This window comes from Eurytemora carolleeae, unplaced genomic scaffold (assembly GCF_000591075.1).
Source record: "Eurytemora carolleeae unplaced genomic scaffold, Eaff_2.0 scaffold1452, whole genome shotgun sequence".
NCBI classification, from domain to species: Eukaryota; Metazoa; Arthropoda; class Copepoda; order Calanoida; family Temoridae; genus Eurytemora; species Eurytemora carolleeae.
In genome coordinates, this window is record NW_019397382.1 from 41,054 (window position 1) to 65,245 (window position 24,192).

General features: G+C 32.5%; 3 protein-coding genes across 3 annotated transcripts in view; 1 reads left to right on the forward strand and 2 right to left on the reverse strand.

Annotated features, from left to right (window-relative positions):
* LOC111713983 (hamartin) overlaps positions 1 to 4,751 on the reverse strand; it is an 11,209-nt gene extending 6,458 nt beyond the window's left edge. Inside the window, exons 1-7 of the mRNA XM_023488983.1 lie at positions 4,611 to 4,751; positions 4,042 to 4,101; positions 3,416 to 3,507; positions 2,123 to 2,210; positions 1,719 to 1,757; positions 1,120 to 1,298; positions 61 to 121 (exon numbers count right to left, since the gene is read on the reverse strand). Of these exons, the coding sequence (XP_023344751.1) occupies positions 61 to 121; positions 1,120 to 1,298; positions 1,719 to 1,757; positions 2,123 to 2,133 (290 nt within the window). The 5' untranslated portion in view covers positions 2,134 to 2,210; positions 3,416 to 3,507; positions 4,042 to 4,101; positions 4,611 to 4,751. The remainder of the gene's footprint in view (positions 1 to 60; positions 122 to 1,119; positions 1,299 to 1,718; positions 1,758 to 2,122; positions 2,211 to 3,415; positions 3,508 to 4,041; positions 4,102 to 4,610) is intronic.
* Positions 2,312 to 24,192, reverse strand: LOC111713986 (hamartin). Its single transcript, XM_023488987.1, has 23 exons — positions 24,088 to 24,192; positions 23,737 to 23,770; positions 19,876 to 19,934; positions 19,623 to 19,687; positions 18,763 to 18,837; positions 18,240 to 18,300; positions 17,533 to 17,616; positions 15,947 to 15,995; positions 15,778 to 15,889; positions 14,730 to 14,791; positions 14,432 to 14,486; positions 13,551 to 13,612; positions 12,892 to 12,950; positions 12,114 to 12,213; positions 11,666 to 11,744; positions 8,941 to 9,013; positions 8,737 to 8,786; positions 8,329 to 8,386; positions 7,582 to 7,659; positions 6,328 to 6,372; positions 5,963 to 6,008; positions 2,846 to 2,877; positions 2,312 to 2,416 (listed from the first exon to the last, which is right to left on the reverse strand). Exons 1-23 carry the CDS (start codon positions 24,169 to 24,171, stop codon positions 2,312 to 2,314), a joined length of 1,527 nt encoding a protein of 508 aa, XP_023344755.1. The 5' UTR covers positions 24,172 to 24,192.
* Positions 16,108 to 17,113, forward strand: LOC111713984 (alpha-crystallin A chain). Its single transcript, XM_023488984.1, has one exon. The coding sequence runs from the start codon at positions 16,334 to 16,336 to the stop codon at positions 16,934 to 16,936; it is 603 nt and encodes a 200-aa protein (XP_023344752.1). The 5' UTR covers positions 16,108 to 16,333; the 3' UTR covers positions 16,937 to 17,113.

The window sequence follows — 24,192 nt, forward strand, 5'->3', positions numbered from 1 at the left end:
TTAAATGTCAAAAGGTTGATAAACAAAATCTTATTATCTTTGTAAATGTCGTCTTATTACCTTAAAAGGGTTGGATTTCCCGCTTTGTCCATCGTCTTCAATGCTGATTCAATATAATCATCTACATAAAAATTGTAAAACATTTGTGAGAAGATAATTCCTGACTACCCATTAGATCATTTTAAAGTAACCTACAAATATTATCCTTAAAGAATACGGTTTAATTAGACATTTCGAGCCATGATAATTTAATATTAAAAATAATCCTTATTTTTTAATCTTAGTAAATCAATTTCAACAATTCTTAAAATTTAATACATAAAAAACAGCATAAGGCGCATAGAATACATGGTGGTATCTGATTGGGTAGACAGGCCCAATATCGGTTGTCCATTGAAAATGACTGAGTAATTAATTAAATCATTACAAATCATAAACCCAGGCTGTAATGTATTATTAGTAAAATCATCATGAAACTGTAGAAAGGAAATAGGACACCCCTAGAAGTCTAATTTGATTTGATTTGATTTAGAATTGATCAATATAGCGACAATCGAAGATGTTTTTATGAGAGGATACAGTGAGAACCAATAAACTGTGGAACAGGAAGACTACATTAATAAACACTATTTTATTTGAGTTTTTTCCAAAGGAATTAGTTTTACAAGTAAGTTAAATCATTATTAACTATTACTAAAAGTAAGTAGTTACTAGGACACAGTCCTAATGTGGACAGGACCAGATTGAACCCTAAATCCCATTCAACACTGCTATGGTCGGCAGCTCCTGGCTCTTTAAGATTCACAACTGGTGCATTAAGAAACCTTCATTACAAGCATTCAACTCATCAAAAAAAACCTTCCTAAAATGATTATCCTAGGTTTTTCTCAGCAATCAGTTGGATTTTCAAATAAAAATGCAAAAATAAATAAAGCCAGTTGGAGTCTTTAAAAATCAAACGACTAAGAGCCAGTTATTAAATCACTCATTAAGAGTTTACAATGCACAATTGCTGTGTCTCATGTTATACATTGGACTATTTAAAGTCATGACTTGAGTCTAAAAGTCGTCTCTATTCCAAAGTTTTCTGGTTCTTACTGTATCTTGTAAATGTCTTACCCAGAAGCTTGTATGGATAATGTTGCTTTTCGGCGGGTATGCTACTATTGTCCGGCGGATGGTTGGCGGGTATGCTACTATTGTCCGGCGGATAGTTGGTGGGTACTAAAGATAGGGCGGACGGGAATAAATGTTGCCAAGAAAGATACTGCTCTTCTGTTTGCACACCACAGGATATCCTTCAAAAATTCAGGATTCAACTTTTCACATTTTTGACAAAACTAATTTCAATAATAAATCAAAGCAGCGTTATTTTTAAAAATATTTGTTTTCAAATGCAACTATAGTAAAATGAACGAACAAATTAACAAATGAACGAATGAACGAATAAATAAATGAACAATTGAACAATTGAACAATTGAACAATTGAACAATTGAACAATTGAACAATTGAACAATTGAACAATTGAACAATTGAACAATTGAACAATTGAAGAAATGAACAAATGAACAAATGAACAAATGAACAAATGAACAAATGAACAATGGGTAAATAAAAGGATGAATAAAAGCAAGAATGAATGAACAAAAGGAAGGATGAATAGGTGAATGAAAGGAAGGATGAATAAATGAATAAATGAATGAACAACTAAGTTACCTAGGTATATCTTCCTTCAATTTAGCAGGAGATCTCTCTCTTAAATCAAATATTTCATGATAAATATTTGAATTTATTTTTGATAATCTATTTTAAATATTATATGATTTGTCATTGTTTGAAATAAATTAGAAGATATTTTAAACGATTTTTGCAAAACTAAAGTCAAGCCTTTAGCTTTATAATGTTTCACAAGTTGTCATACATTTTTAATTAATTAATTATCAATTGATTAATTGTAATTAGTTACATTAATTCCGAAGTTAATTCAGCCCAACCCCATTTTATCTTTCCGCGGACACTCCCTTTAAATAGTTGAGATCAGAAAACATTAATTGATGGATTTTAAATAAATAAAGACAAAGTTTTAAAAGACAATATTGTTGATATTTAAAATATTATGCCTGGTTTTCATTTGAAGGAAGTTTATAGATAATAGTTGGGGACAAGAGCTAGATCTAACCAAACCATCCTCTCCAGTCTTAAACTCGTCTAGATAGTTGGATATAGTTAATAGATAATAGTTGGGGACAAGAGCTAGATCTAACCAAACCNTCCCAAGCCTACCCAAGCCTACCCAAGTCTACCCAAGTCTACCCAAGTCTACCAAGTCTACCTGCTGAGTCCGGGAATATATGAGGTGTGATATGCCGAGTATCAAGGTTTCTCAATTGGTTTGAATTAGTCAGAGAACTCACCTTCAAGAAAGTATATTTGTAATTTCAACTGACATTATAAATGGGGATGTCGATTCACAACGGTTACTTAAAACCTACAATCTGATCAATAATGTGAAAGATATCGCTGTTGTCCTTGAATAAAGTGTTTCGTTCTGACGATTTCCTCCGTTGTTTCTGTATAGAATAATATAGAAAAATCACAAGAAATCTTGGATATCTCAAGGATTCTGGAGAAAAAAAAATCTTTCACGGATACCGTTGTAAATCGGTCATGCCCTCTATAAATGGAGAGTCATCTGAATTTACATCTTTAAGTTCCTTCAAATAATTTTCTTAATTCATATCACTTCGGAGTACTTCTCGTCTGATACAATATGCTTAACAAAAAAATGTAAAATTTCATTCAAGTAATTTTCACAAATTTTTTATCACTCAAATATTTTATACCTCTGTATCTTCGTCCGTTTCCTCGGTAGCCCCTAAACAATATTTCTTTTAAAAACATCTTTTCATAATTTTGGAGTAAAAATTGAAATTTTGGATATAAGGCTGACAAGTCTCTCCTAGATCTAATCAAACCATCCTCTCCAGTCTTTAACTCATCTAGATAGTAGGATATAGTTTATAGATAATAGTTGGGGACAAGAGCTAGATCTTGCAAATTGAAAACTTAAGGTTAAAAAAGTATAAAAGTCTCAATTGCTTGTAAACTTTTTTTTTGCGGCAAGTGTATCACTCAAATTAACCGTTTTGTCAAAAAAGGTAGTTTGGACCATTTTTGAAATTTCAAGTGCAATGTCGAAAATTAAGTCTGGTGTTTTAATCAGCGGTAGGCGATTATATCAATACGATAAAAACGACTTTTTTATATAAGTTTTGATTTTTAACAACTTTTTTGTCTTCTATGTTTATGTGTATCCATGCTGTTTAACAGCTTGATATAATTCATAATAAAAATCAAAAGTCGTCTTTATTGTTTTGCTATTTACGACGGCGACTGTATATTTCTGTCCGTACCTTCCTCCTCAGGTTCGCAGAGGGTTATGTACCGTACACGGGTCCGTACAGTTCGTACAAAATCGTCTACAGCCAGGGTCTGCAGGCTTGTACTGCAATAATTATACAGGGATAAACACAAAGGATAAGACTGTAAAGACGACTGAAAAGATATGACGATCCCAAGGTTAAATTAAGTTATCTGCCCTGAATATAGTGTAACAATGGCTTACATAATGATTTGGAAAAGAAAGAAACAAGTTTACAGTTGCAGGGAATCATGAATGTGATGAAACAGACAGTGTCAATGTGGTAAAGTCGTCTCTGAAGGTCTCATCCTTTGTGGACAACCCTGTAGTATTAGACCAAGAAACTAAATCCTTTACTAAGAGACTGTAGACTTAATTTCAAGTAACACTGCCATGCATTTGTAAAGTTGCATTTCCGGTTCACAACAGTGCCCTTTGTCTTATCAAGGATGAAAGAGTACTGACATACTTAATCTAATTAATTAATTAATTAATTAATTGATTATAAATAAAATAAAAAATAACAGAAAATAACATTTAAAGTCTTTTTAAAATTATTTTTTTTTATTATTTCTATTTTTTTCTTTCTTCAAAATAACATTTTTTATTAATAAAAACCTGATGGCTGCGTGGGGAAGAGATGTCAAGCTGGAGAAAGGAATTCCAGGATCCAATGTGCTTAAAATAAAACTTAATTATTCAAATAATTAAAATTTATTTGAGTTGAAAATAAAAATAATTGAACGTAGAAGAAGGAGGAGGGGAAAGGGGGCTTAATTTAGCAGTGAACATCAAAGTGGCAAAATGATTGGGAATATAAGTGCTGCAAGTAATAAACAATTTTAATAATATTTCGTCACTTAGAAGTGATTTTTACTTTAGCATGGATGAGCTTAGAAGANCTAGATATAGTAGTAATCCCTGTTTGCTTCTTTGTATTGTCAGATAATAACTCATCAACCCCTAACCGAATTCCCTTAAATTTTGATTGGGGAACTCGGGAGAACCACTGGAATGTTCTTAGCTTCAGCCGAGATTCTTTTAGAGAAAAATAGCAAAAATCACAATTTAAGACCAAGTGCGGGTAAGCGGCGTGAGTAAATATGAGTAATCTGGGCAGCGCTTTGAGGAATCAAAATAACATTTGGCTGGAACAAAAGAACTATTGAGAAGAAGAGAAAATTTACCCGTCAGTGATTTTAACGTGCGGAGATCGTTCACCGCCTGGCGCAGGAGTAGGTGGAGCAGTTGATCGTCTTGATTGGTTTCTACTGGAGGGCGTTACAGGGGTACGGGGGGTACTCCCACCTTAATTAATCAATAAATCAATTAATTAACCAATCGATCAATCACCAAACCAATCAATCAAGTCTACCAAAGTCTACCAAGTCTACCAAAGTCTACCAAAGTCTACCAAAGTCTACCAAAGTCTACCAAAGTCTACAAAAGTCTACCAAAGTCTACCAAAGTCTACCAAGTCTACCAAAGTATACCAAGTCTACCAAAGTCTACCAAAGTCTACCAAGTCTACCAAGTCTACCAAGAATACCAAGTCTACCAAGTCTACCAAAGTCTACTAAAGTCTACCAAAGTCTACCAAGTGTACCAAGTCTACCAAGTGTTCAAAGTCTACCAAGTGTTCAAAGTGTACCAAGTGTACCAAGTCTACCCAAGTCTACCCAAGTCTACCCAAGTCTACCAAGTGTACCAAGTGTACCAAGTGTACCAAGTGTACCAAGTGTACCAAGTGTACCAAGTCTACCTAGTGTACCAACTTATCAAGTGTACCAAGTCTACCTAGTGTACCAAGTCTACCCAAGTCTACCCAAGTCTACCCAAGTCTACCAAGTCTACCAATTTTAAAACACATATTATCCAAAAATCATTTTTTTCCTAAATTCAACTAAAATTATTTTTTTTTCTGTGAAAAAACTATTTTTCTATATTTCGCAAGAAATTCCTTTCGCATGCGGGCAAGTCCTAAATCAAACTTTCTTTTAATCTATCAACTAGAAAGAAACTGAACATTGAACACTTGCCACAAATTCTCATTTTTTTCTATCTTTGCAACCTGTTGTTGTAGTTGTGGGCCTTTGATAGTTCAAACTATGAACTCTGTTATATTTATCTAGTTGGAAAATGACCAGTAGTTATAACCTGAAAACTTTGTCATATTTTGGTGAATTAATCTCTAGACCCCAATTAAGGGTAAATTAAGAATATCTGCGAGTCTACAGATTCACTGAGTAACTATTTATATCACTATTTTTACTCAAACAATGTCTCCAGCATATCGTTGTGAATTAACATATGTTTTGTAAGTAGAGGTAAGTTTGGAAGGGTGGGGTGGGGGGTGGGGTAATTTTTTGAATAAAATGGTTAGGGCGTTTTTAGGAGAATATAAGCCTGAAAATTCAAGGAAGGGTTTAAGGACAAAATTAAAGCCCTTCTCATTCAAAACCACTTCAGTTGCACGGTTGTCACTTGCCTCCATCTTCATCTGGTTTATTTCCCCTCCTCCCCTCTTAACCCCTCATACCTGTTCTAGAAGATTGGGGAGAATCCTTCGTAAACCTAGGCAGACCCTAAATATATTCATGGATTATCAATCAATCAATTAATCAATCAATCAACCAACCAACCAACCAACCAACCAATCAATTAATCATTTGTCATCAATCAATCAATCAATACTATCATCAACGACGATACAAGTAACCACATATATAATAAATTGATTAAGTAAGTATCATTGATAAAAGTAAAGACTTGCTTTAACTCGNAATCAATCAATCAATCAATCAATCAATCAATCAATCAATCAAGCAATCAATCAAGTAACCTTTAATATCATTGAAACACATCAAGGTTGTTTTAAACCCAGTCAAGAATCAACGAACTTACCAAGAAATCTTTCTCTCCATAACCTCTCCTTGTATCATCTATATCCTTAAATAAAAATTACATTTAGAGAATTTAAATAGATTTTAAGAACTAAAATAAAATTAGAGAATTTAACTAAATTTAGGGAATTTAAATAGATTCAGAGAACTTAAATAGATTAAGAGAATTTAAATAGATTAAGAGAATTTAAATAGATTTAGAGAATTTAAATAGATTTAGAGAATTAAAATAGATTTAGAGAATTTAAATAGATTTAAAGAATAAAAATAGATTTAGAGAATTTAAATAGATTTAGAGAAATAAAATAGATTTAGAGAATTTAATTAGATTTAGAGAATTAAAATAGATTTAGAGAAATAAAATAGATTTAGAGAATTTAATTAGATTTAGAGAATTAAAATAGATTTAGAGAAATAAAATAGATTTAGAGAATTTAATTAGATTTAGAGAATTAAAATAGATTTAGAGAAATAAAATAGATTTAGAGAATTTAATTAGATTTAGAGAATTAAAATAGATTTAGAGAAATAAAATAGATTTAGAGAATTTAATTAGATTTAGAGAATTAAAATAGATTTAGAGAAATAAAATAGATTTAGAGAAATAAAATAGATTTAGAGAATTTAATTAGATTTAGAGAATTTAAATAAATTTAAAGAATTTAAATAGATTTAGAGAATTTAAATAGATCTAGAGAACTTAAATAGATCTAGAGAACTTAAATAGATTTAGAAAATTTAAATAGATTTAAAAAATTAAAATAGATTTAGAGAATTTAAATAGACTTAAGAAATAAAATAGATATAAAGAATTTAAATAAATTAAGCGAACTTAACATAATCCAGTAAACTATCCACTTATTCATCTAGTAAACTAAGAATTGGTTTAAAGGGACTTTAAGCGTAATTAAAAGTGATCCTTACATGCGTTTCTAATTCATACTTGATCAGACAAAGATTTTAGGGGAACCCTTGTTAATCTGGCATTGACATCTTTATATGCAGAGTTATTTGAAATTAATCGTACAGAGGCCGAATTTAAAGAATTTGAGCCGCGGCTTAAATTTAAGCTTCGGCTCAAATATGGTTGGTTCCACTTAAAATCGTATTCAATGTTTAAATATTGAAGCCGGCGCTCAATTAAAACCGATTTTTAGGGGATTTGAGACGCGGCTCAAATTCATTAAATTCGGACTCAGTTCCTCTAAAATCAAATAAGAGCAATTACAAAAAAATATAATTGTTTGCGCTGAACCTGTTTATTAAGATTAGAACTTCTCCTGAGCTCATTTTGTTCACTCTGCCATCTCAGGGGGGAGAAATCCTTTAGCTCCTATACAGTATAGTTCTATGCAGCTGCACAGCAGTACAGTACGACAGTGCAATACAATACAATGCAGCTGTACAGTAGAACAGTACAATACAATAAAAAAGAAGCTGTACAGTAGTTCAGTACAATACTATGCAGCTGTACAGTAGTACATTACGGTACTATGTAACTTGACAGTAGGACAGTACAATACAATACAATGCAGCTGTACAGTAGTACAGTACATTACAATGCATCTGTTCAGTAGTTCAGTATAATACAATGCAGCTGTACAGTAGTACAGTACAATACTATGCAGCTGTATAGTAGTACAGTACAATACAATGCAGCTGGACAGTAGTACAGCACAATTCAATGCTGTACATTATAGGGCAGTACAGAACAGTAAATTGCAGTCAGTACAAAATAAAAGAGTAAAATACAGCACAGTACAGCACTACAATACATTACAGTATAATGCAGTACAATCCTTAAAAATATTCGTTTGTTTGTTTTGGTGTTTGTTTGTTTGTTTATTTGTATACAATAATAGTCAAAACGGCTGAACCAATCGGGCCAAAATTTAATTTTATTCTATTTAAGACGAATAACAATGAAAATTGAAGATTTTTAGAAATAAGAAAAAAATCATTTTTGCCATTTCCTGGGATTGGATTTCGAAACAAAAATTACCTTAAATGGTGAAATAGTATTTTTTGTTGGCGAGGTAGTTGGAGATCTCATTAAACTCCTACAAATCATCAATTCATTATTCATTTAATTTATTTTTCGTTCAATCATTAATTTTACTTTTTACAGATTATATTCTTTGATTGATTGATTATCAAATTATTGGGGGGAAATATTCCAACAACCTTTATTTTTGGAGGTATTAAATAAATAAAGAAATAAAAAAAATTAACATCAGATTTCATACCCTAGAAATAGTTTATCCTTTAAGACCTTAGTATTTATTATTTTGTAATATTTTATGAAAAAAAAATTACTAAATTTTTTTCTTTCTTTTTTGAAGTAGTGAGAAGATTGGTAGCTAAATGGGAGAATTAATATTAAATATGTTGCATTGATTGATTGATTGACCTAATGGCGTTGGCGGATACAGGTTGTCTTTGCAAGCGCATGTTTTCTTCCTAAATGCGGCAAACTTGTTTAAAAAAATAAATCATTTTTGAAAAAGGACAAAATTTGTCAGTTGCTGTTGGTTCTATTCTTTACCACGCACACCCTAGTATGAAAAGTTTAAAAATTAAATATTGAAAAAAAGGCGTGATAAAATTTGCCCGCCTTGACTGGGGTGGCGTAAGGCGTGTTCTCCGGCGTGGCTTCAATCGCTGCCTCAGGTGGAGACTGAACAAACCTAAAAAAAATACCTATTACATAAAAAACTTTTCACCCTATCATCATTCTTTTTCTTCAAATTAAATTTTTTTCCTAAAAATTAATTTTTTTCCCCTTAATATTTTTAAATTAATTTTTTCCCCTTAATATTTTTAAATTAATTTTTCCCCTTAATATTTTTTACCTTTAATCATTTGATGGCTAATAAAATAGAGCAATTAAATCTTATTTAAGAAGTGAGGTCGGCAAATCCTACAAATCCCCTCCTCCCCCCCCCCATCCCCTTGAACGGGCTGTCGACCAATTTTCACCCCCAATCCCCTTGAACGGGCTGTCGACCAATTTTCAAGTGACCCTACATTTCAAAGGTTACATCAGCTACAATCACAGCACTACCTTTTTTAATCCCTGAATGTGATTAATAATGATATCGTCATTTTCATGACTTGAAAAGACTTAAATTCTCTTAATTTCGTTCTTTGTCTCTGCTTAAAAAACCACAAGTCCCATCAATAGAGAACCACATATTGAAATTATCACTTTTCTTGAAATATAACAAAAATACTCGATCATTTTAGTTCAGATTTTTTTTAAGTCCCTGAGCTTTTTTTTTACCTTTAGCTCCAAACCTTTCCCTATCCAATATTCTAATCCTTTACATACCCCATACTCTAGACCTTTCCCCTTATCATTTACTATAGACTTTTTCCCTTATCCTTCAGTCCAAACCTTTCCTTATCCTTAACCCTACAATATTTCCCTTATCATTCACTTAAGACCTTTCCCCTTATCATTTACTATAGACTTAATCCCTTATCCTTTAGTCTAAACCTTTCGATACCCTTTACTCTACACTTTTCCACTTGTCCTTTACTCTGCTAGTCCTTTCCAAACCCTTTACTCTAGTCCTTTCCATACATTTCACTCTAGAATAAAGACCTTTAACATTATTCTTTACTATAGTCCTTTCCATGCCCTTTACTTTAGACTTTTCCCTTTATTCTTTACTCTGGTCCTTTCTATTCTCTTAAAACTAAACCTTTCTCTAACCTTTACTAAAGAATAAGACTGGGTTTAGATTAAAAGGATAGGTCAAGAGTAAAAAATGTGTAACTGTTAAGAGTAAAATATGAGAGTAAGTGCTGGAGTGAAGGATAATCAAAGGTTCAGTAGTAGAGGTTAAAGAAAGCATTAGGAGTAAAAGATATGAAAAGGTTTAGAAGAAAGGATATGAAAAGGTTTAGAGGAGAGGATAAGAAAAGGTTAAGAGTAGAGGATGAGGAGGGGTTTAGAGAAATGATAAGGCAAATTTAGATTTAAGAATATGAAAGGAGTGTGAAGTTATATTTCCTTTTGGTTATTTCCCCTTTCTCAAAACCCTTCTTTATCTTTTTCTCCTAAACCTGCCTTTCCTTACCATAAACATGCTCTATCCTAGACCTAACCCCTTTCTTATCCTTTACTCTAAACCTATCCTTATACTTTACTTTAAACCTTTCTTTAACCTTTACTTTATCTTTACTTTGAACAACTCTATTTCTCGATACTTCTAATTTTTTCCTTATCCTTTACTCAAACCCTTCCCTTATCCTTTCCTTATCCTTTCCTTATCATTTCCTCTCTAAACTGTTACTTATGCTTTACTCTATACAATTACATTCTCACTCTTTATTATTCCTTTTCCTTAGCCCTAAACCATCCTTATTTTTACTTCACTTACTTATGCTTTACTCTATACAATCACATTCTCACTCTTTATTTTTCCTTTTCCTTAGCCCTAAACCATCCTTATTTTTACTACACTTCCTTATGCTTCACTCTTAGCTCTTTCCAAATACTGAAATATGTCTTCTTTTATACTTTATTTTACATTTTGCTTTATCCTTTGCCTGTGCAATAAAATCTTATTCCACTCTTTACTCTAAAAATTAAAATATAAAAGTTTGGATATGATTTCTTATAAATTACTATGTGTTTTAAGATTTTAAACCAACAAAACTTAAACTCCAAAGAGAAAGAAAAAAACGTTAAAAAAATAAAAAAGGAAATGTTCNTGGTTTTAGATTTTAAACCAACAAAACTCCAAACTCCAAAGAGAAAGAAAAAAACGTTAAAAAAATAAAAAAAGAAATGTTCAGAGAGTAAAGGATAAAGGGAAAGGTTCGAGAGATGGGAATGGAAAGGTTCAGGATAAAGGATAAGGGGAAAGGTCTAGAGTAAGGGGTAAAGAAAGGTTCAGGGGAAATATCTCAAATAATGGGAATAGAAAGGTTCAGTATAAAAAATAAGGTTTAAGACATGGGTTAGTGAGGGTAAAGAAAGGTATAGAAAGGGTAAACGATAAGGGGAAAAGTCTTGAGTACAGAGTAAAAAATATCTAATATATCCTCAGCTAAAACAGAATATCTTAAAGTATATTTTACATCTACATGGGGTTATTTTACACAATTTTCAAAGTAAGTTTCTAAATAAATAGCTAAAAAATGTCAATAAAACATTACTTTGCAAATATGCGAATTGCGGGAAAATTCGCCCTAGGAAAAAGTGCTTACATATATCGCAAAATGTTCGTCTCGATGAGTTATTTCAGAATCTCAAAAAAAAGTTACATGGGACTTTTCTTATCTCTTAGAGGTCATTCAAGCACATTGTGCTTAGATAAATGTTAAACCTGGATGTGCTCAGGGGACTGGGTCGTATTTTCTCCAGAGTAGGTCTTGCCGCAGGAGAAGAAATATCAAAAAATTTCCCTAAAAAAAGATAAATGTACTGATTAGAAAAAAACTAAGGATCAAAACTAAACCTTTCTTAGCACTCAAAAATCAAAAGATTTATCGAAAAAAGAAAGCTTTTTTTTCTTGGTCCTTTTCTTGATTCTTGATTACATGTTAAAAATAAGATTTTGAAAATAAAATATATAAGGTCAAGGTCGAAAACATTATCAATTGCAGAGGGGCAAAGACCAAGACCAAGACCAATACCAATACGAATACCAATACGAATACCAATACCAATACCAATACCAATACCAATACCAATACCAAGATCAAGATCAAGATCAAGATCAAGATCAAGATCAAGATCAAGATCAAGATCAAGATCAAGATCAATAAATTTACCTGGAGTCCATGTTGGATCAAGAACACAGCCTGGTGCTGCTGGAGATAGAGGGAGTTCAAGAATAGAAGATAGAATAGGTTCATCCTTGTACCCACACTCCTAGACAATCAAATCAAAACATCAAAATACAAATAAAATACAATCAATTTTAACCAAACCAAACCACACGAAATCAAATCAATTAAAATCAAGTAAAATCAATTAAAATGAAACCAAATGAAATAAAACCAAAAAAACAAATGAAATAAAATGAAATAAAACCAAAAAAAATGAAACCAAATGAAATAAAACCAAATGAAACCAAATGAAACCAAATGAAACCAAATGAAACCAAATGAAACCAAATGAAACCAAATGAAACAAAACGAAACGAAATGAAATGAAATGAAATCAAATCAAATCAAATAATAACAAATCAAATAATATCAAATCAAGTTTAATCTAATGAAATGAAATGAAATGAAATGAAATGAAATGAAATGAAATGAAATGAAATGAAATGAAATGAAATGAAATGAAATCAATTTAAATCAAATCAAATCAAATGAAATCAAATAAATTAAATCCATCAAAATCAAATCAAATTTCCATTCTACATTGTTTAGATCTTTTTGGTCGCATAAGGGACTGAAGGAGGTTGCTGAACTACCTATTGTCGGTTTAGTCTGTGAATCATCGATTCAAATACTAAAAATTCAAATTCAAATTGTAATATGTGATTCTGATTTGAACCAGCGATGGGTAGTTCGTCGATCTCCAATTCATTAAATTTCATACCTCAACATTCAAGGAATATCTAGAACATTCCGCCAGTACATCATGGACCTCACCTAGACCTAGAGTAATAAGATTAAAGGGACTGTAAACGTAATTTCATGTAATCCTATATATATAGATAGTATTTTCAACTTTTTTCAGTTTAAATATACATTTTAGATGTTTAAATATATATTTCTTCCAAGACAAAATGTTTCATGGGTCTAACCCAATCATCAGTTGGAATAAAACTCTATATATATCTATATAGCGTGTTCGAATCACAACGGTACCCTTAAATCCTGTATCAGCTTAACATTAATTATAGTTTTCTATCTTGAAAAGTATTCAGTTTAAATTGCACCCTTGCACCCCGAAACTTTTAGGCTGAAACGTTTAGTTCTGACAGTTCACTTCATTGCATCTGTTGCCAAAAATCCGCAAGTAACTTTAACAGAAAAACCAAAATTACTAAACCCAAATTTTAAACTAGAAAAACTAGGATATCGTACTTATCATTTATCACGCAAAGGTAAAACGGGAACCACTGTAAATCAAACATTCCATTATAAGTGGATGAGGATAAAGAAGGACGAGGACGAGGACGAGGAGGACGAGAAGGAGGACGAGAAGGAGAAGGAGGAGAATGAAAATGAAAATGAGGATGAGGATGAGGATACCTTTCCATCGAGCAGCAGATCTCTCGTGGTCCTTAGACTGTGTAACCAGCAGGGGATGCATCCTACAACAGAGAATTTAGGGTCTTAAAGGGACTGTAAGCGTAATTTCAAGTGACCCTCTATCAAAAGATGACAATGCCTGAATTACTCCCGTGCCCTTTAAAGCTTTGCCTGATCAAGTATGAATTAGATATCCATGTTTTTTTTTTTTTTTAATGTTAATTTTCATTTGCCGTTATTCTGGAAAAGTGACTTGCTCATTTCTTGCTTAAAAGAAACTATGGATATATCGGTAGCTTCCATATTTTTGATCAGATTTAGGTTTCAAGGGTACCGTTGTAAATCGCACATTGCCATCTTTGCATGGAGAGTCACTTAAAATTACGCTTACAGTCCCTTTAATCAAAGGGACTGTCCATGTATTTTCTAATGACCCTCAAATCGATATCGGTATCCTGGACCGTGACAATATTCTTTTTCTTTCTAAAAAAAAATGGAGATTTCAACGCTATGAGCTAGAATGTTCAGATTACGGTTGTAAGTACTGCTGTGAATCGATGATGCAGCAACTCTTATATTAAAAATAGGTTTTTGTATAATCCTTCTTTTCTCTCTTCTCAGTCATTAATTCAGAGATTAAAGGTCTGATCTTTTATTGGTCGAAGCTTGACAAGAATTATCTTAATGGGAAGAAAATGTGACATGATTAAATTGCTCGGGGATTTAAATTCCCATTGGTTCTAATTTTTCTGAGAAAATGAAACATTGAGCAATGCAAGGAAGGAGGTTTAGGAAAATTGAGAATAAAAAAAGTAAAAATTATGAAAAAATTCAAAATAAAATCTTTATTTATGTGAATAAATGTTTATTAAAAACTCTACCTAACTGTGGATAGTAGGGGGGCTACAACCTCTGTAAAAACTGCATAATCCTTTCCTAAAATTTAAAATAAATAATTGTAAAATTTAAAATTTATAGCTTCATAAAAAATTTATTATAAACAACATTTAAAAGAAGTGAATGAATGAATGAAAGGATGAACAAATGAACAAATGAATAAATGATTAAATGATTTAATAAAATAAACGAATAAATGAATAAATGAAAAAACAAATGAATGAACGAATGTACGAATGAAAGGATGGATGAATGAATGAATGAATAAATGAATGAATAAACCTGTTTCTGAGTATTGGGTACGGAGCCAGCTAAGAAAATTACAAGGAAACATTCCATAAAGTCTAAATTCAATAAGCTTTAGAAACATTTTTTCAATGAAAATATTAAAAACTGATCACATATATCGAGATCAATGCTTGATCCAATTTGTGTTAATCTGCAGATTAATTTAATCTTTATTCGATATCCCGCATGGTAATTGTACCCAGTTAAGGGTTGAAGGGAGCTTTGATCAGGGGAGGTTTATCTAAACTTAAGATAAGAAACAGTTTTTTATAGAACCTTAAATTAAAAGTGCACATCTTGATTATAGAAATCAAACGATTGGGATTATGAGAATCCAATACAACAGTTCACAGCTCAGATAACTCTTTTTATACACTAGAGTTTAAGCATGGTTTCAATGAAACTACATTGTCGTCATGTATATCAATACAATGAAGACGACTTTTGATTTCAATTTTTGATTTCTACCAAGATTTCCAACAGCATAGATACACATAAACATGGAAACAAAGAGAAGCTTTGCTTTGTTTATTTGAAAAAAGCTTGTTAGAAATTTAAGCTTACATTAAAAAGTCGTCTTCATTCTATTGATAAAAACGCCGACCATATTCAACGACATGGAAACGATAAAAGTGATCAGTTGTCAATTGACAAATGTCAAGATCTTATCGTTGATTACTTCTAAACTTGTAATTTGAAAAAAGCTTGTAAGATATAAAAAAAAATCTGTCTTGAATATAATTTTTTTTAAATAGTTCTATAAAATATTTGATTTAAAATATTTTAATCTCATTTCAACAATTCGTAGATTTGCATTTTTAAAAATGTTTTCTAAATTATATGAAACGGAAGCAGAGGCGCAATACGGGGGATGGGCGGTCCCCCTTCTCCTTATTCTACAATAAAAGTAGTGAAATTCACAGGGCAAAAACAATGGTATAAGGCAAAAAAACATTATTTCTATAAATAATGTTAAATTCAAATATTTAATTTTTAATAAAACAAATTCTCCCCCCCCCCCCNTAAAATGAAAAATAATGACCTGTTAAAAAATGCGTAGATTGCTACATGCAGGTGTACAACACTTACACCTTTAGATCCTTGTACAACACTAGACTGTACACTTTTACCAGAATTCTGGACGTGCAGAAACGCTGAAAACAAAAAATAGTTTTTTTAATTCTTCAAAATTTGTCTAAATTTTGAGATACCTGCTAAACGACTAAAAACTTCAAAAATTTCTGTAAGAACAGTAGACACCTAAAATAAAAATTTTTAAATATTTTTTTTTAAAGTTTCATTTTGTTAATATTTCTATTTTTGATCATGAAAGGGTTAGTACGCAAATATTCAGATCGTATTATATACGCAGAATTCCAGGAAAGTGTGTGAAATGCAATATGCGTCTTAAGGACCAAGTTGGATTATGGGAGAGATGGGGTGGGGGAGGTGCAACCTACGTCGCGCGAAAGTGGGAAGGGGGGTGCACACCGGGTGGAACGGTTATGTTCCAAACTGAGTATTTAAACCCCTACAACCCAACCATATTCATCAGTTAATTGACAGCCCAGACGATAACAAGAGATAATTTCTAAAAAATGTCAGTTTCCATTCGACCTCGAGACCTCTTCTTCGAGGATGCATTCTTTGAGAACAGCTGGCCAGACTTCGCCATGGTCCGCGAAGCCATGTTTAAAGAACCACATGATCTCTGGGAGAAGTTTGATGCTGACTTCCGGTCCACCGCCTGTATGGTTGGATTGATGAATAAGTTCAAGTTGAATGAGAAGGAGGACCCGCTGGATGTGTACAAGCGCACCTGGATGTTCCCCCGCCGATGGATGAAATCCAGCCTCGACACCCCCCTCCCCTCCCTCTTCACCATCCCCGGGGACACCGAGGTTATTAGAGTTATCCAGGACGTAAACAGCCTCGAGGTCACTCTGGACACTAGTATGTATCTACCGAAGGAGCTGGAGGTTAAGGTGGAGGACGGGATGATCTGCATCTACGGTAAGCACGAGGAGGCTGCTAAGAACGGGAAAAGGATTATGCACAGAGAGTTCTCAAGAAAATACAAACTACCGATTGGTTGCAGGGCCGAGGATGTTATCAGTAACCTCTCCAGCGATGGAGTCCTCGTTGTATCCTCGGGATATCCTCCGGCGATTAGGGATGAACCTCAATCTAAAATCAAATAATCCACGAAGCTCCCCCCGAGTACTGTACATAAATATTCGATTTCAGTGTACATAAAATTTTTCCATGATGAGCCAAATTTAGTTTTATATAATTTGTAATATTTATGAATGAATTAGCGCAATAAAATATCTGTATCAAATCCTTATTCTATTTAGCTCGTTACACACACAAAAACATGTTCTAACAAAATATTATTGGGCAAATATGTTACCAAAAAAGTCTAAAGTAACATTTCTAATTTCCCTTACATCTTTGAAGTGTTCAGTTTTGGCCGGATAAAAGTAACACAAGTACAAACAATTTCGACACTATTTATATAACACTAGCCGAAGTGCCCGGCGTTGCCCGTGGAATTTCAAAATACTCTTGCAAAAAAAATTTGAATTAAAAAATTGAAATTTTGGTAAAACAAAAACAAATGTTTGCCTACGCTACCCCGGGGTACTCAAGGGTTCCCTCAAAAAAATGTCAGCCAATTTGGACTAACCATTTGGCCAGCTATAGCTAACGTATATAAATACAAATATGTATATATTAGCAAAGAGCTTTATTATAAAGATAAGGTGGATAGAGAAGAAGACGGAGGATAGATTACCCTTGAAGGAACAGCAGGAAGTAGGGTGAGTAGGACAAGAAGACCAGTCACTAGCAGGACAAGATCTACCTCATGCTTCAACATCTAGATAGATAGATAGATAGAGATAGAAAGATTGATGAATGGATGGAAAGAAAGAAAGTTTGTTAAATGGATAAATGTCTGGCTGGATGGATGGAAAAATGGAAAAATTGAGAGATGGATAAATAGATAGCAAGATAGATAATGGATAAATGGACAATTGGACAAATGAATAGATAGAAGGATAGATAAATGGATGATTGGATAGAAATATAGATAAATAGATAAGAGATAGATAACATATATAGAAGAATATATGAATGTATTGGATAGATAGATATATAGATGGAAAGATGGATAAATCAGTAGAACGATAGATAAATGGTTGAATTGATAAAGAGAAGGATAATGATCAAATGAACAACGTATAATTACGTTTATACATTTATACTAAAAATATAAAAATGAATAAATGGATAAATAAAAGATGAATAATGGATAAATATAAAAATGAATAAATGGATAAATAAATAGATGAATAAATGGATGAATATAAAAATGAATAAATGGATAAATAAATTTATGAATAAATGGATAAATATCAAAATGAACAAATGGATAAATAAATAAATGAATAAAACTTAAAATGATTTTTCTTATCTTTTTTAAAAACAAAAAAATGTTACTTTAATGAGTTCTTTGAAGCAGAAGGTTTGCGGGAGCTTGTGAACCCAGGTCGGTTGCTTTCTAATCAAATATAAAGTAATTAAATTAAATAATTGGATAATTGTATGATTACATGACTAAATAATCAAGCAATGAATTAGTTCTAAATTTATAATTCAAGCATTTAATAAATTAAGTGAAAAAGAAATCAATATGATTTGCTGATTACAAATGATAATTAAAATTAATACAAAAAAATAAAAGCATAATTGCTGCGGCCGTTGGTTAAAGAATACATCAAGGATAATTCATCTCGTTTAAGAATTTCCATTATTACATGTTTTCCACAAATATTATCATATTATTACCATTGCATTACGGCATACGTATTGCGTATTGGTACAGTTGCGTCAAGGTTTGTGTACTGCGTATTAGTAAAGTTGCATCACCGTATACATATTGCGTATTGGTATAGTTGCGTCAAGGTATGCGTATTGCGTATTGGTATAGTTGCACCAAGGTATGCGTATTGCGTATTAGTACCTGGCAATAAAACCTAGCATGTTGACCGCAAGTATCCTATTTTGCGTATCTGAACTACGCAATCCCTCATAAATCCTGACGTATTAAATATTTAAAGGGACTGTAAGCGTAATTTTAAGTGACCCTCCATGCAAAGAATACAATGCCCAATTCACATCCGAACCCCTGAAAGCTTTGTCAAATCAAGTATATATGTTATATAATCAATGTTTTTAATTTTGAAATTAAATTGATTATTTTTAATTGTTATTTTCTACAAAAGTGACCTGCGCATTTTACAGAATTAAACAACTCTTAACCTAATAACACAATTATTCATCGGATAAAACTTTAGGGTACCATTGTGAATCGGGCATTGCTATCTTTGCATGGATAGTCACTTGAAATTGCGATTACAGTCCAGCCCCTTTAAACATATACTGATTTTACATCTACATATATATCATAAATGAATAAATGAATGAATAACAAGTAAATAGATTTATGAAAAACAGATGAATAAAAGGATGAATAAAAAGATCAACGATAAATAAATTATATTTTATGAGGACTATAAATTGAATAAATAAATAAATCAATGTTTATAAGGACTATTAATTGAATAAACGATTAAATCAATGAATTAGGGACTATAAATTGAATAAATGATTAAATTAATGAATTAAAGACTATAAATTGAATAAATAAATAAATCAATAAATATAAGGAATATAAATGGAATAAATGAGTAAATGAATGAATGAGAGGATAAATGAAAGGATGAGTGAATGAACGAGTGAATGAAAGGATGCATAAAAGGATGAATGAGTGAATGAAGAAACGAACAAATGAATGAATGAATGAATGAAAGAATTATAAACCTGTCACAGAGAACTGTATCTAATGGTTCCTTCACATTAAGCAGAAGCTTTAATCCATTCATGCTCTGTACATATACAGTTAATATAACAGTACAGTACAGTACAGTACAGTACAGTACAGTACAGTACAGTACAGTACAGTACAGTACAGTACAGTACAGGTACAGTACAGTACAGTACAGTACAGTTGAGAGGAAGAATGACAGGAGGAAGGAATAAATAAATAAATAAATTAATGAATTTTACTGTATCCCTGCGTTGATGAATAATATTCGTATAATCCTGTAACAAGCCAACCAGAATCCTTACTCCCTTCAGACAATAACAACAATAATATAATGAAGAAGAAAAAACAAGAGGAAAGAAGAGCCGCAACAATAACATTAATGACAAAAATAACAATAATAACAATGATAACAACAGTATAATAACAACTATTATTATTATTATTATTAAAGGACAACCCATCATTCAATGAAATAGGGGTCGACGCTCCTAGCCGCCGAAACGTATCCATGGGCTACCCGAACTGGCCACCCTAGGGAGAAGACTTATACTAGGCGGTCAGCCCAAGACAGCCCCGTTTTTGGAGACTCTCTAAAAACCAGGCAGTCTGCCCAAGACAGCTCCATTTCTGGAGACTCTCTAAAAACCAGGCGGTCTGCCCAAGACAGCTCCATTTCTGGAGGCTCTTTAAAATTAGGCGGTCTGCCTAAGACAGCTTCATTTCTGCTTTCACATAAACATATTACCTTACTTGTGGATCTTGACAAGCCATGCCTCTAGGATAATGGCCATCCGTTTTCCACGATCCAAGAGATGCACTCCATCTGCTCCATCCCCACCGAGATACAAACGGAGGACAGTCTGTGCAGTGCACGGCCCTCTCTTCAAAGCATTTAGTTTGTACTGGGTAGTGTTGTTAGTGTAAGTTGGACATTGTCATTGAAATACATTGAACGTATCAATGATAGGACCCGCCCTCCGAACCCTATTCGGCTCAGCTTGGTGTATAGGAGCTCCCTACATATCGAATCATAGGCCTTTGCCAGGTCACAGAAAGCAATTGAGATTGAACAGTGCTGCCATCGTGCTTCTCGGATAACTGCTAGAATCGCAAACACACAGTCAGTAGTGCTCCGGCCTGACCGGAAGCCGTACTGGACGGACCCGTAGAATCCTTCCTCTTCACAGATAGGATCCATTCTCTTGTGCACAAGTTTCGTGAGTACGCTCAGGAAAACGGTTGGGACCGTTAGTGGCCGTTTCTCACCTACCACCAACAAAGACTTCTTCTTGTTAGTTTCCCTGTCAGGAGTGCAGGAGGCACTTCTCCGGATTCTAGTATTTCATTTAATACGCTCGTGAATTCTTGTAAAAATGCCGCACTGGCATGTTTCAGCATCTCAGAGTGCACCCCATCCACCCCTGGTGCACGATCTGACTTATGGGACTTAATGATCTCCGTTACTTCAGCCACCGTAAAAAATAACAAAAACAATAACAATAAAAACAATAATAAAAAAAACAACGACAGTATAATAGCAACTATAAAAATAATAACAATAATAACAAAAACAACAATCATTAAAAATAATTACGAAAACAACGACAGTAATAATAAATACAACAATTTCAACAAGAACCACGGTTATAGAAATAACAATCCAACAAAAGTAATAATAACAATAACAACTTCATAACAATACAATAATAACAACAGTACCAACAATAATAAAAATTAAAGCAATAAAAACGATAATAACAAAAACAAAGAATAAAAATAACAATAACAACAAAGCAACGTTTAAAATTCGGTCATGGTGATGGACCAAACCTCTGTAGAGTAAAAAAGTAGATGTTAGTTCCACATTTATTGAAAATATATTTCGGTCTGGGTTGACCCTCATCAGTTCTAACGAACAAAGCAACGGTCAGCTTCAAATAGATTATCAAGTACAATAGGTTGCAACAGAGAAATGGACCAATAATACACGACATCACAAGTGGCAAATATAACAAGAAAAACGAAATTTTCTCAAATTAGTTGCCATGTTTTTCGAGATTAAATAAAAAAGTGTATAAACAGAAAATAAAGACTTAAAATTGCAATTATTTCACTGTTATAAGATAAACACTTTATTCTAAAATTATCACTATTATTGATAATTTTGTCGGACACAAAAACTGAGTTGACACCTGTGACGTGAGAATACAGCTGTACTGAGAGTGTACAAATTCTACGTTGCCATCTATTGTATTAGAATCTATTTGGTCAGCTTACAAAGAAAGGTTTTCCAACTAAGAAAGATTTTTCCAACAAAGGTTTCCAAGCTAAGAAAGGTGACCGCCACTAAGAAAGGTTTTCCAACTATGACAGTTTTCCCAACTAAGAAACGTTTTCCAACTAAAAAAGGTTTTCCCAGCAAAGAACGGTTTTCCCAACTAAAAAAAGTTTCCCAGTCAAGAAAGGTTTTCCCAACTAAGAAAGGTTAATTAACTAAGAAAGGTTTCCCAACTAAGAAAGGTTAACTAACTAAGAAAGGTTTCCCAACTAAGAAAGGTTAATTAACTAAGAAAGGTTTCCCAACTAAGATAGGTATTCCCAACTAAGAAAGGTTAACTAACTAAGAAAGGTTTCCAGCAAAGGAAAAGTTTTCTGACAAAACTATTCAAACAGAAATCTTTCAATTCAATCTTAAACAAGTTTTTTAAAGGGACTATAAGCATAATTTCAAGTGACCCTCCATGTATTACGTGGCATGATGTACAACAATACCCTTTAAACTCCATAAAGGGTGGCAATGCCCGATTTACAACTATACCTTAATCTGATCATAAATGTAGAAGATAATGTCGTTTTTCTGACTCTGGCAATTTTTCCACTGTCATTTTTGCAGAGAAACCGCAAATGAAAATAATCGGTTTAAATAAACGAAAACATGGATATTGAAATCACGCTTACAGTCAAAAAGACTCTCTAATCTCAGATAGATTAACAGTTTAAACCTATATATATTATCAATAATGTGGAAGATATCATCGCTTCTGTAGCTTTCAGTTTTTAATTCTGATACTTTTCTCCATAATCTGAAACAGAAATCCGCAAGCCATTTATGCTAGGAAACTACAGTTTAAAATAACCAGTCTTTAAAGTTAAAAACATGGATATCTCATTCATTGTTGGTCAGAAAAAGCTAAAGGGTACTCATGTGCCATGTGCATCGGACATACTACTCTTTTGTAATTGGAGTCCAGAGATAGGAACATTAGAATTGTGGATATCGAGATCAATGCTTGATCTTCTCTTTTTTTTAATCTCGAGACTAACCTGCTCTTATACTTGTTTCTTTAAGAGTGTATAAAATTCAACCAATCAGAGTCACATATCAGAAACCGGGAAATTTTAAATTTTGCTCGCGATTTAGGATTAATATATAGTCCCCCCGGCTCTCTAATTTTGAATAACCGGTTTTTTATTTTTCTGTACTATATCCAAAAAAGAGTGGATTATGCAAGAAATTAAAAGTGTCCACATTGGATATTCGGATTAACAGTCGGGATTACAGGTATCCTATTCTAAAGTTCCCAGCTCAGTACCTTTCTAGTAATAAGTATAAGTAAGGATGAAAATTAAATTCTAAGAATGAAATCTTCGAAATTTTCCGAGAAAACATAATTATTATCACGCTGAGTCCTGTATATTAACCTATACTCAGGTGTTTAGGACTTAAACATCTTTCTAATTTGATTCATCAAAGATTGAAATATATTCAAAATTTAATCTCGTGTTACTATTCTCAATAAATAAATTTATTTGTATTAACAGCAAAACAAGGTTATTTTATCGAATAAAAATCAACGGTATTAATAATAGTATTCACTCAACATTCAGCTAGAAAAACAAGGATATCTCTGTATATATTGTCTACAATGCATCAAATTTTAACAAATAAAAGCATTTAAGTATAAAATGTTAAGTGTGGTAGAAAAACAATTTAAAACGTGAAGATGCATTTTTGTAACCCTGTACCATTGTACAGTGTACAAAAAAATTTCAATTAAAATCAACAACCAAAAACAACATTGAGTACATAAGATGCTATTATTGTTCCTGTCAGTTTATCGTGGATTATTCGCTGGATTTCCTGACACAGAATACAAAAATCAGTCCCATAAACCTTTATCCAAGAGATTTTATTGTCTTTTAACATGTCGAGAAATTTTTGGTAGATTATTTTCCCGTATTTCTAGAATAAGGAGGATTTCAAGTTCAACAATAGAGACAGACAGGAAAGAGTATTAAATTTACAAAAAATAAATTTCAACTTTTCACCAACATAACCCTCTTGAAAGTCATTTCCCCCCGATCTTTTAAATAATTTGTCCCCCATAACCCCCCCCCTTTGTTAATTCTTGAAATTATATACTCCTTCCACTCTATTGAAATATGTTTTTGTGTTGCCTGAACAACATGTGTCTTATTGGACTCTAGAAGAGCAAACATGTCATCCACCGACATATTCTCCGGGTCTGTGGGCGCCGCCATCTTTAAAATCTGAAAATCCAA

Bases quoted from the DNA above. Each gene is read 5' to 3' on its own strand.
- LOC111713986 (XM_023488987.1), bottom strand. From the start codon at position 24,171: ATGGCGGCGCCCACAGACCCGGAGAATATGTCGGTGGATGACATGTTT. The intron at 17,617-18,239 runs GTAACATTTTTT...CTATCTATCTAG, and splicing joins GCTTCAAAGAACTCATTAAA to ATGTTGAAGCATGAGGTAGA. The intron at 12,951-13,550 runs GTATCCTCATCC...TTATTACTCTAG, and splicing joins ATCTGCTGCTCGATGGAAAG to GTCTAGGTGAGGTCCATGAT.
- LOC111713984 (XM_023488984.1), top strand. From the start codon at position 16,334: ATGTCAGTTTCCATTCGACCTCGAGACCTCTTCTTCGAGGATGCATTC.